Genomic DNA, 12,783 nt, shown 5'->3' on the forward strand with positions numbered 1-12,783 from the left:
TTGCTCTGCTCAGGGCCAAAATGGTGGCCCCTAGTGACCTCCAGTCACAACTCTCTTACCTCATTTGGGACCCTGGGGGGCCGTTTTCTCTTCACTCTTTTATAGAGACATAAAAGCAAGTGGGCATGATTTCTAAATAGGGAGACATCAGGCCAGGAATGTGCAGACTTAACACGTTTTGCTCCCTGGTGGCTGACATGCAGGCCATATTTTGGAAGAGCCACAGAGGTCATGGTGTGCCTTGTGACAGTCTCAGCTGTGAGAATAAAAAGCTGCAGTTGCGGGCTTCCCTGGTGGCGCAGTGGTTGAGAGTCCGCCTGCCGATGCAGGGGACGCGGGTTCGTGTCCCGGTCCGGGAGGGATCCCACATGCCACGGAGCGGCTGGGCCCGTGAGCCATGGCCGCTGAGCCTGCGCGTCCAGAGCCTGTGCTCCGCAACAAGAGAGGCCACAACAGTGAGATGCCTGCGTACCGCAAAAAAAAAAAAAAAAAAAAAAAAAAAAAAAAGCTGCAGCTGCACCTGGGGTCCATCAAGGGGATTTTTTTCTGAGAGTCACCCTGAACATGGGCACAATCAATAGACGAGGGAGAATTTTGGCAGTTGGTTGAGTTGAGGGGTGTGCTCATGTGCGTGTGGGAGTGGCTGAGTGTGTGTGTGACGTTAAAGGAAAAGATGCTGATGTTGTGGTTGAGAATCCGCCTGCCAGTGCAGGGGACACGGGTTCGAGCCCTGGTCCGGGAAGATCCCACATGCCACAGAGGAGCTAGGCCCGTACACCACAACTACTGAGCCTGCGCTCTAGAGCCCGCGAACCACAACTACGGAGCCCGCATGCCACAACTACTGAGCCTGCGTGCTGCAGCTCTGAAACCTGCATGCCTAGAGCCCGTGCTCTGCAACGAGAAGCCACCGCAATGAGAAGCCCGCACACCAAGACGAACAGTAACCCCCCGCTCGCCGCAACTAGAGCAAGACCGTGAGCAGCAACGAAGATTCAACGCAGCCAAAAATAAATAAATAAATTTATATTAAAAAAAAAAAAAAGACACTGAGTCTTGTTAAAGGTAGTAAGCAGGGCTTCCCTGGTGGCGCAGTGGTTGGGAGTCTGCCTGCCGATGCAGGGGATGCGGGTTCAGGCCCCGGTCTGGGAGGATGCCACAGCTGCTGAGCCTGCGCTGTCCGGGGCCTGTGATCCGCAGCGGGAGAGGCCGCGGCAGTGGGAGGCCCGCGTGCCGCAAAGGAGGAAAAAAAAAAAAAAAAACTATTAAAGGTAGTAAGCAGACTTTATTCAGGGCCATTGAGTCAGGCATAGGGACTAGCACCATAGGAGTTTGCGGCGGGAGAGAGAGATTGGGTTCAACTCCGAACACAGCATGGACAAGTGGCAATTTACAGCCAAGGAGCAAGGTGTGGGGGGTGGGAGGAAGTCAGTGGCTGGAAAATTACTGAGAGGAAACATCAAGGGTAAGGAGGATTCTGGCTAAATTGACCCGACGGGATTCTTGCTGAAGACAAGGGTGATCCGATATCGTCTGGGGGATGGTGGAGGATGAGAAACCCAATCGGATATGGAGGGTGGTCAGATATCAGGAGTGGGGAGGTTCTGGTTAAACTGACTTTTTAGCAAGGTTCTTGCTAAAACTGCATTTTACAAAGAAGTACACAGATGGGTCTAGGAAAAGGGTCAGGAGTCTGACTACACTTTGGTCAACAAAGAATCTTTATCCGTGTGTATGTTTGTATATGTGTTTGTACATATGTGTGTATGCATCTGTGTGTATACATCTCTGTACATATGGATATGCATGTGTATATCTGTGTGTGTGTGTTAGGAGGTTGGTGGGTAAGAAACTCATAGGGAGAAAAGTCAATAGAACAGGTCTCTAGGGAGAGGAGCCCTACTGACACCACATTTTTTAGGAATAAATGACACAACAGTGGTGGTACTATAGACGTAAAAAGAGAAACAAGAAAGAACTGATTTTAGGAAGAATTTACAATAGTGCCTTCATGAAGTCTTTGTAGAACTTGCATCCATCAGTGATATCTGTTCTTCTTCTGAATTCATATTTCCTTCTTTCCTATTTTAATTGCACTTCTTACTACATTTCACCTTGATAATTGCTGTATGTGTACAATTCTCCCTAACTCAGTTTGAACTTCCTCAGCGCAGGAACCATGCTCTTTGTATCACCCGAGTGCTTTCTTCTCTCATACAGACACGCAGATTGAATGAATGCATTTTCAACACCATCTTTCTGAATTTTGTTGACGTTGTTGGGAAAACTTGTAATTAGTAAAGAGTCAACATTTCAGTATTCTAAGTGGTTAATAACCATATAATTAAAATAACATGATAAGTGGTAAACATCTTGAGTTTCAAAGACTTTTGATATATCCATGTCATCACTGGCATTATACACACATGATTTTAGCATACTAATCTTACCTGGCCTCTGTGTAAAATGTTTTTGATGAACATTTCAAATCCTTTTAAAAAGTTAATAGTGTTATGAAAAGGACGAGATTATCAAGTACGTATTGTTTGAGATCTTACTGTTGTTATAATAGAGAGAGAAAAATATACATGCACACCTATCTATAAACCCTTCCAAAACTACAAGAGAATTCTCATATATGTTTTTAAGCACTTTATTCGTTGCTTTCATCATTAAAAGGTCTTTGTGGCTAACGATGCTGATGAAGCTGATGGTACTCATAATAAGAACAGCTTCTGTAGCCCTTTATAATTTATAAAGCTCCCATGTATTTTCTCGGACTTAACAGTTCATTAGGAGTGGGGGCTAGCTCTTTATAATCCTAAATTACTGTTAAAGCACAAGGAGACAAAACGAACCGCAAAGTCATTTTAATGCAAATGTATTTATTTAGCATTACACCCAATGTTCTGAAATACATTTACTGATCTTCAGAAGACATCTGGAAATTTAGAAAAAATACAAGTGAAGTCGTGGAGGAAATTAAGCATTATATACATTCCCACAAGATGACGGTACTGTTACAACCCGTTATTGTCTATTTCTTGGATGAGCCTTCTGTTCACGACTATGGGAAGGCCGCTGGGCAGAGAGCACTTTGCCTCCCTTCCCTCCTTTCCTTTCCCTCTTCATCTACTTCCTGCATGCCTCCCACAGGTCTGACTGCTGGGTTGGGATCCACTGTCCTTCCTGAAAGGTCCCCCAGAGATTCTGTGGGAGGCGAGGGGAGGAGGGGGGGCTTACTCAGCAGATTGGTGAGGGTGGGGCCACCTCACGGCAGAGGATTTGCATATTGATTATCATATAGTCAAACAGAAGTCATCTAAGAGATGTTTTGCTGATTTTATGGTTATTGTACACTTTTCCCCACAGATGCCCGTGTGTTATTATTTCGTGCTCTGACTAATCCAGAAACTGGTTAATTAGTCCCTAGATAATCCCGAGCTGACTGAATTAAGACTTAAGAGCACATTAAATTTTCACATTGCATTGTAACACGTGGGCAGCACCTGGAATCCAGAACCTTTGCTATCCCTCGTACACCTCACTTTGGTAGTTTCCATGTTTGCCTTCTTTGTAGTAAAGCAAGGTACAGTCCAGAACATTGCGGGTACCCATGTTACAGTACTTACCATACAGTATTCTAATTTTGGTTTTGTGGCTCCCTTCCCCACTGGATTGTGAGCTCCCGGTGGGTAGGGTTGGCGTGTTGCCCACCTCTGTTCTTCCAGGGAAAGGTATCTAACGTAAGGTAGGAAAGCAATACAGTTTACCGAATGGATAAATAAAATGAATGTGTATTCATGAAAGGATGTGTTTGGTGGAGGAGAGTCATTTATAATTCCATAGATTTTGATAATTCATATTTCAAAGTTAAGTCTTATTTGAGTGCCATTAATTTGAAAGGTAGATGTGATAAAAAGTTATAAATAAGTTGTTAAAACCACGCCTTTCAAAATCATAAACACATTCTAATAAAACTATCTTTTTTGTAATGCTAATAGGCATTATTTACCATTACGATTTATATAATACTTCAAAGGATTTTATTTTATCCACAATGGTTTTAGTTTGTGCCTTCTTAACTTAGATGGGTTAACCTCTGTCTGACCTTGCTGTCTGATTTAGAAAGTTTTCAATGACAGACAGTAACATTCATCCTGAAGAGCTGAAGAACCATGAGAAGAAAAAAAACAAAACAAAACAGGAAAACAGTGATGCAGTAGTTAATAAAAAATAATATCCAAATAGTATTCACCAAATGAATGCATAGAAGAATGATGGTATCTCCAAGAAGACAGAAGTTGCATGCATGACATGTGAAAGAGTAAAATAATGTGATAAGATTCCAAAAAGAAATGATATCAATTGGACTTCAGAGAAGGATGAGAACGTTGTTAGGAAAAGCTCTGTGAGGGAAGTGAACCCTAAGCTGGTCACAAGGAGCTGAGTCAGGGTGAGAAAAGACTTTGTGTCTGTATTCGTTTTCTATTGCTGGGTAACAAATCACCACAACCTAGTGGCCCAGAGCATCACACCTTTATTACCTAATCAGTTCTGTGGGGCAGGAGCCTAGGCATGCTTGTCTGCATTTTCTGCTGAAATCAAGGTGCTGACTGGGCTGTGTCCCTATCTGGACTTGGGGACCTCTTTTGAGCTCACTTGGTTGTTGGTAGAATTCAGTTCCTTGCAGTTGTAGGACTGAGGTCCCTGTTTTCTTGCTGGCTGTCAGCCAGGGACCTCATATATTCCTTGCCACGTAGCCCTTTTGCTACACGGCAGCTTCCTTCTTCAAGGCCAGCAAAAGAATCTCCTACTTCGAGACTTCCTTGGTGGCGCAGTGGTTAAGAATCCGCCTGCCAATGCAGGGGACATGGGTTCGATTCCCTGGTCTGGGAAGATCCCACATGCCACGGAGCAACTAAGCCCGTGTGCCACAACTACTGAGCCTGCGTGCCACAACTACTGAAGCCCGCATGCCTAGAGCCTGTGCTCCGCAACAAGAGAAGCCACTGCGATGAGAAGACTGCACACCATAATGAAGAGTAGCCCCTATTCAATGTAACTAGAGAAAGCCTGCACGCAGCAGTGAAGACCCAATGCAACCAAAAATAAGTAATTTTTTTTAATTGAAAAAAAAAGAAAATCTCCTACTTCTTCTACCCTCTTTTAAAGGACTTGCTTGATTAGGTCAGGCCCACTTGGGAAAAATCTTCCCTGTGATTAACTTAAAGTCAATTGGTTAGGGACCTTAATTATATCTGCAAAATATCTTTAACTTTGCTTTATATTGTAACGTATCATGGGAGTGATATCTCTACACTTTTGCCATATTCTATTAACCAAAAGTAAATTAGAGCTTCTGCCTACCCTTAAGGGGATTATATAAGGATGTGGGTCATTGGGGTCACCCTAGGATCCTGCCTACCACAGTGTCTTCTTTTGTAAATGATTCTTTCTACTGCTGTTTGAACATGTTTTAAATGTGAAGTTTTTAGAAAAAGTGATTTAAAACACGGTCCTGGGTGTCAGAGGGTCGGCTAAGGAAAATAACTTCTCTGAACTTGGAACTTCTACTTAGGGGACCAGATGTATGCAGTTATTAAGGAAAGGAGCATAGAGTGAGCTATAATTAGAGAAACCTGCATCATCATTTTGAAATACTGCAAGAGCTTCCTGACTGCTCTCTTAGCTGTTGGTCTTTACACTCTCCCACCTGCCTTTACTTGCAGTCAAGGTGATCTTTCCAAAATGTATATCCAATCATGCCACCTTCCTGCTTTGAATACTTCTGCTGACTATTAGACGGAACCCAAGTTCTCCAGCTGCCTAGGCAAGGACTGCCATGCCGTTCAGCTTGCTAGCCCAGTACGTGTTTCACGTGCCCTTCATTCACACTCAAATGAGGCCGTGGCCGGAGGGGTTAAGAAGTGGAGATGGGTTTGAGAGACACTGAGTTGGTAGAATTAGCAGGACATGGTGAGAGAGGACGAGCCTGCTCCATGCACGGCGATAAGGAGTGCAGGTGCAGTGGCAGGTGTCGGAGAGAAGGTGAGTCCAGTTTGAGGTCGCTGTGGAACGTCGCATCCAAGGACTTCTTGTGTGCTTGGCCCTCTACTGAGTACCGTGGAATCTATGAAGGAAGTACCAGGCATGACCTCTGCAGAGAGGAGAATGTATGTGGCATTAGGAAATCATAGGTTCCCAAGAGAAGTGGGGCAACGGAAGGATTATCCCCTGTGGTAGGTTACAGAGGTGGGTTGGTAAAGACGTCCATTAATAGCTGAACGGAATTTTCCCCACTCCATGAATGACAGAGAAAACATTGCTTTTCATAGTTTCTGTGGCTTAAATGTTTAAACAATGGGGGAGACATTATTAGGACCTAATTTTGGGGTGCCCACAGAAAATCTCAGGAAGAGAACTTTCATGCTCGTCCCGGGTATCTCAAATTAGCTCTGTCTTTCCAAGTGTCTTTTGTCACTGGGCCTCACACAATCTGGTTATGAATCTTGAAGTTCTTTTGTGCTTGTTTTGGTCTGTATGGAAGTATGGAAGTGCTTTTTTTTTCTGCTGCTTTCAGTTTCTTCCAGAGAGTGTTGGACCAAAAATGTTTTTAGGCCTCCCTGGTCTGCCTTCCTAATATGGAACATGCTCTGGGGAGAATAAACAAGGTGGGATGCTGCTTTCCCTCCTGATGGAAGATGGATTCTTATCTCTCTCTCTTTTCCTGTGTAACTAAGTAGAATCCACCATATCAATGTCCAGCCAATTTCCAGCTCATCTGGTCCTTGTGATTCCCCCCTCCGGTTGACTTAAATGTTGCCATTGCTTTGGGCCTGCAGGCTAGTGCCAGCGCTTCTGTAGCGGAGCCCCGTGGGGTTCACACGGCTGCTTGCTGTGGCTGGGTGTTACGCCTGCTTGTGCCAACACTGCTTCCCATGAAGTGCGCTCCTCTGGCTAGAGCTTTCGAGGGTAGCTCTGCCAGCCACTGCGCCTTCACTGCTTGGGAGATGCTTTCCCCACGGACACTCAAAGGCTCTCACTGAAAGTTGTCTGCACCCCTTTATTAACTGCTGAAATTCTAGCACCTGTTTCAGAGCCCCTTGACTTTTGAGAACATGGCTTCTGGTAGGGAGTTGATAAGGCCCTTCCAAAGGGACAAGAGGTGGAAAGAGGCCCTGTGCCCAGTGTGCTGTACCTTCCCTGGTAAGCCTGCAAAGCTCTCAGCTCTTCCGGACGCTTGGTCATCTCATAAACTGGCACTAATGCATCAGGATTTTCCTCCCTCTTCCCTGGGAAGCAGAGCTCAGGCCCTTTGAGTAGAGGTTAATTGGGAGGCCCGCCGAGGTTGTAAGCAGATTCTTTGAATCTAGTTATCTTGGGCCTGAAAGTGTGACAGGGGTGGAGGAAGAGCCTCTCAATTAACCTCATGAAAGCTGTGTCTTAGGTCTTCCCCTTAGTGACAGGTCACCTGCTCATGTCCTCCAAAAATGTGCATCTCTCATGGTGGGATCTGTCTTCCTCTGATAATGTCCCAAGTTCCTTGGACTCTGGCCCGTGTAGTCCTGACCTCTATGTTAGTCTAGGTGATGCTGTATTAACAACACGTGCTCTCCCCCAACCAAAATCTCGGGGCTTCACACAGTGGTGGTTTATTTGTCACTTAGACAGAGTCTCCATCTTGCGGCTGTAACATCTGAAGCACTTGCCTTCTCATCAGTTTCCTAGGGCTACTGAAACAAGAGACCACAAACTAGGTGGGATAAAACAACAGAAATGTGTTCTCTTATGATTCCGGAGGCCAGAAGTCCAAAACCAAGGTGTCGTCAGGGCCAAGTCCCCCTGAAGGCTCTCAGGAATATCCTTCCTTGTCTCCTTCCAGCTTCTCGTGGCTGCCATCAATCCTTGGTGTTTCTTGGCTTAGAGATGCGTCACTCCTGCCTCCGCCTTCACCTGGCCATCTTCCCTGTGTCTGTTTCCAAATTTCCTTCTTTTTGTAAGGACACCAGTCCTTGGATTATAGCCCACTCTAATCCAGTGTGAGTTCATCCTAATTTGATTGCATCTGCGAAGACCCTATTTCCAAATAAGGTCACACTCATGGGTACCGGGTATTAGGGCTTTAGCATATTTTGGGGGAGGGACACAATAACCCATCACACACTGCAGAGTTGTGGCTGAGGCTGGCCCTTAACAGTTTCACCTCAGAAGTGTTGCGTGCTCGATTTGTTCACAGTCCACTGGCCAGAACATGGCTCCAACATGACTACCAAAGGAAGCCGGTAAATGTCAGGGAACACGTGGGAATTTGGTGAGCATTACCTATCTCAGTCACATCCTGGCCCCCCTCATTTCCTCTGATCCCAGAATGTTCTGGGGCACTTAGGAGGTGAATATTTTCTGTAGAACGTGACATATCTATCAAAGAACAAATAGACCTGGAAAACGGCTCCAAGAAAAGAAAGAAAATAGTTTATATAATCTGTAAAACTATCCCATTTTTGTTTACTTCTCCAGTTTGTCTTAATCCAGAAAGTACAAAACGGTGGTCAACAAGTTGGATCTAGTCCATAGATGTTTTGTGTGTGGCCCACACAATGTTAAAGAAATGTGAACAAACGTCTAGATATCTTTCCCTGAACAGCTGAAATACATGACGTCTGGCCCCATGTTTCCACAGAAAGCCAGTGATAAGGAAAATAGCCAATAAGGCCTGCTCCCTGTCGACAGCCCCACCTCTGCAGTTTGCAATTTGTCTTTGCTTTTACCACTGGTTTTGTATAGTAGAGATTTTTTTCCTTATATTTGGCTCTTTGTATAATCATTTACTCTACCTAATAGGCCCCGGCAGGCATTTGTGTTTGGGACCTCAATTTTGAGTAAGTATAGCCATCTGTAAAGGAGAACTCCTCCTTCTGTGTTTCTGTTACCCTCATGCTACTACCATACTCCCTACACTTCTGATACCAGGTGTGTGGGTTTTCCACACGTTACGCAATTCTGTGACACCAGCTGGCTGTCCTACAATTCAACTCAATTCTGACACTGTCTACCTGGAGATAACATCAGATCCCACAGGTTAAGGGCTCGGTCCCACAAAACTGCTCCCTGCCCACACACACGTGCAACTTCAGATGTCAGCTGCAAGTCCAAGTTGTTATCTGTGCTTCTGACTGATTGGCTATAAATTGGAGGTTTCCACAAACCCCTCTTGGAGTTCCATGAATTTGCTAGAGCAGTTCACGGAACTCAGCGAAACAATTACTTGCTAGATTTACTATGAAAGGGTGTAGCTTGGGAACAGCCAGATGGAAGAGGTGTACAGGAGAAGTATGGGAAGGGGCATGGAGCTTCCACGCCCTCTCCCAGTGCCACTCTCCCCACATTTCCAGGCGTTCACCAACCCAGAAGCTCTCTGAACCCCGTTGTTCAGGGATTTTTATGGAGTCTTCAGTACTTAGGCATGCTTGATGAAATTGATTGGCCATTGGTGACTGAACTCAATTTCCAGCCCCTTCACCCCCACGTCAAGGGGTGCGGCTGAAAGTCCCAACCCTCCAATCACATGAGTGGTTCTCCAGGCAGCCAGTCTCCATCCTTAGGTTACCTAGGAGTTTTCCAAAAGTCCCCTCATTAACATAAACTTGGTTGTGGTGGAAAGGGGCTTGACACCCATTTCACTTTTATGGCTCTTAAGCATTTCAGGAACTGAGGACAAGAGGCCAAATATTATAACTGAAGAGGCCCCATGTGGCTCTCATATAAGAAATTACAAGAGTTTTAGGAGCTCTGTGCAAGGAACAGTGAACAATTTCTTACTGTTTTATATTTTTTTATTGTAAATCACAATATCACACCAACTGCAGTATTAGTGATTTAAGGTGAACAGTTGACAAAGGCCTGGAAATATTTATAATGGTTATAGGGGGATAAATATTTGCAGTAAAATATTTGCAGTTGGTGTATTTGCAAAATTTTAAATATAGTTAGAATAATGCGTGTTGACTCAAGTAAGTTCTTTCTGATATAGCCTTGTGCCTTTTCTCCCCTTTATAGACCATTAGAACGATCCAGTGAAGATGTGGATATAATCTTCACACGGCTGAAAGAAGTTAAAGCTTTTGAGAAATTTCACCCAAATCTCCTTCATCAGATTTGTTTATGTGGTTATTATGAGAATCTGGAAAAAGGAATAACATGTAAGAAATGCAACTCCAGTGGTGTGTTTTCATGTATAAGTTTGTGCTCATTTGTGGTTACCCTGTGGGGATGGATAGCAAATGGGGTATCTATGTGCCAAATATTTGAGCTTCAGTCAAAGATATGAGGTTGACATTTCCCTCTCCTTTATTTATTCAGTTCCATGTAGGCATTTCCATAACTCCTTCATCCACAGCGTGTAAATGGTTCTTCCAGGGCAGCCTACTTTCCAGATGGAGCTGGAAGGATGTACTGATTTATACATTCAGCAGTATCCTTAGAAATTCTAATATATAATTATTTTCTGTAACCCAAGAAATATGGGAGCCAGCAGGATATTAAACAAGATAAAAGGTCTCTTAACTAATGATAATAGTAATTGAAAAACTTAAAGCATAGCTGATTTTACAATAGCAATGTTTCAAATTAACCTCAGTGATAATGTCTATTCCAGATGTGACCAAAGGGGTAGGGAGAGTAAAATGATAGGGTAACAGCTGCATTAAAAAAAAAACCAAGTATTTTCTCATTAAAAAAGTAGTGCTATTCTATCTGTTGGGATGCTTTATACTGCAGTAACAGAAAACTCCCATTCAGCTGGCTTGAGTAATAACTCATACAAGGGGGGAAAATTAATTACTCATGTATAAGCAGTCCTGAGGAAGGATGGCTTCAGGGTTGGTTGATTTAGTGGCTCAATGACATTATTAAGGTCCCAGGTTCCTCCCATCTTTTTTGTTGGTTTATTTGTTTTTGCTCTGCATCCTCAGGTGTTGGCATTTGTACTCAGATTTGTCCCAAATGGTTCTGATACAACTAACTACAGCAGTTGGAGGCATTGTGTGCTGATACACAACATTCCTGCTGAAGGACTATCTCTTGTCTCTTTTTCAGAATCCCCCAGCAGACTTCCTGTATTGTTTCATTGGCCAGAATTGCATCATGTGCCCATCTTTAAACCAATCACTAGCAGAGATCATGGAATCACCAGGGCTGATTTAGACCAATCATGGTTACCCCAGTGGAGCTAGGGAAGAAATACGTTCTTAGAATTTGGCCCATTAGAGTAGGGTGGGAACTTGTATCAAATCCATGTTCAGTTAAATAGGAGGAAGGGAGGGCATGATTCTGAGTGGGAACCTATCAGGATCTGTCACAACATCGTTGTAGAAAATTTAGAAGACAAAATAAAAATCACCTACAATCCCCAAATCCGAGATCGATATTCACATTTTGTGTGTGTTCTTCAAGATGTTTTCCCATATGCACACGTGCAGAAACAGTCATACTTCTATTAAAAAAAATCATCCACACATGCGGTTTTCAAACCAATATTTTTATTCTTACTGATAGCGGGAACTTCATTCTTTTAGAGCTGAGACTCTGTTTTCTATTTCTTAAGGCCACTTTCAAAATGAATCTTCTGTGATGTGTAATGTGAATTTGATTGGCAAATGATAATGTCTTTGGGGGCCAAGAAGTTCATGAAAGGCAAAGCCCTAACTCTAAAATAAGTCCCTTACAAAGGCTAGAGCTACTTGAGAGGCCAGCTATAAACTCAGCCATCCCACATCTTAAGCTTATCATTGCACTTGGTAGGATGCTATTGTCGTTCTTGCCTTTCCACAGCATGTCTCAGTCAGAGAGCTTAGAACAGCTCGTCGTCATTAATTATGGCTCCCAGAAGCTTCCTCTTACGCACTGAGCACTAGCCTTGCCAGAACTTAACTGTCCCACTGAGTTGTCACGTGATTTTTCATTGAGCCACTTGACTTCTGACTCTGTGAGAAGAATTTTAAAATATCAGATCATTCCATCTAGTTATTTAGCTAGGATATTTAAAAGGATAGTTGGGTCTGTATGAGATTTTTGAACCAGTGTTTCAGAATGACTTTCCAAACTACTGGTCTTAACATGGATATGAGAACTAAGGTTCTCTTTAAATAACTTAATGTTTTCTCTCTGAGATTACAAAAGTAAAGCAAAATTAAGTTCAGAAATTTCTGATGAGAATCATTTCCAGAGAGTAGTTAACTCGTAATGCCTAAAAGCAGTGAATTTATAAAATAAACAAGAAAATGGACAATGAAAATACAGTAGTTAAAAATTTTAAAACAGATTTTATTTTTCTTAATCAGCCATTGGTTAGCTTAAAAGGAGAAATTCTATTCTAGAAAGCATGTTGCTTTTAATATAAATAGATTTGGGAAATTGGGGTGGTGAGCTAGTTTTGTTGAATCCCATAGTCTTATTAACACGTACCCCATCTAGAGTAATAATTTTCCAAGAATCACAATACAGTGAAATATATTTAAGATAAATTACAGAGAATACCAGTCAATTCTTCTTACATTCAAAGGATCTTATAGCATTTAGGGTTATCATCCCTTATTGCTGCTCTGTAAATATGAAAGAGTTCTGTTTACTAGAGTTCTACTTCATGGAACGTTGAATAAATAGGATATAGCTTTGTTGATAGAAGAGGGAAAGAAAATTTTGGCATGTTCTGGTGGGAACAGATAGAGGAAGGTTGGTAAGCTCACCTAGGTCCAAGTTAGGCTCACAATAACCAGTGAGAAA

At 43.1% G+C, this 12,783-nt stretch overlaps 1 protein-coding gene across 9 annotated transcripts in view; it reads left to right on the forward strand.

Moving 5' to 3' along the window:
• Positions 1–12,783, forward strand: part of RAPGEF4 (Rap guanine nucleotide exchange factor 4) — a 321,867-nt gene that overhangs the window by 47,002 nt on the left and 262,082 nt on the right. For 7 of the 9 annotated variants that reach the window (XM_065880405.1, XM_065880408.1, XM_065880402.1 and 4 more), the window contains exon 1: positions 10,067–10,202. Coding sequence is in view for 2 of the 9 variants with exons in the window: in XM_065880400.1 (XP_065736472.1) it covers positions 10,060–10,202 (143 nt within the window). In the remaining 7 variants the exon portion in view is untranslated. Of the gene's footprint in view, positions 1–10,059; positions 10,203–12,783 lie in introns of those variants that run through there. The other 2 variants (XM_065880400.1, XM_065880401.1) reach the window with 1 other exon arrangement.

The sequence above is a fragment of the Phocoena phocoena genome, chromosome 7, assembly GCF_963924675.1.
Source record: "Phocoena phocoena chromosome 7, mPhoPho1.1, whole genome shotgun sequence".
Lineage (NCBI taxonomy): Eukaryota > Metazoa > Chordata > Mammalia > Artiodactyla > Phocoenidae > Phocoena > Phocoena phocoena.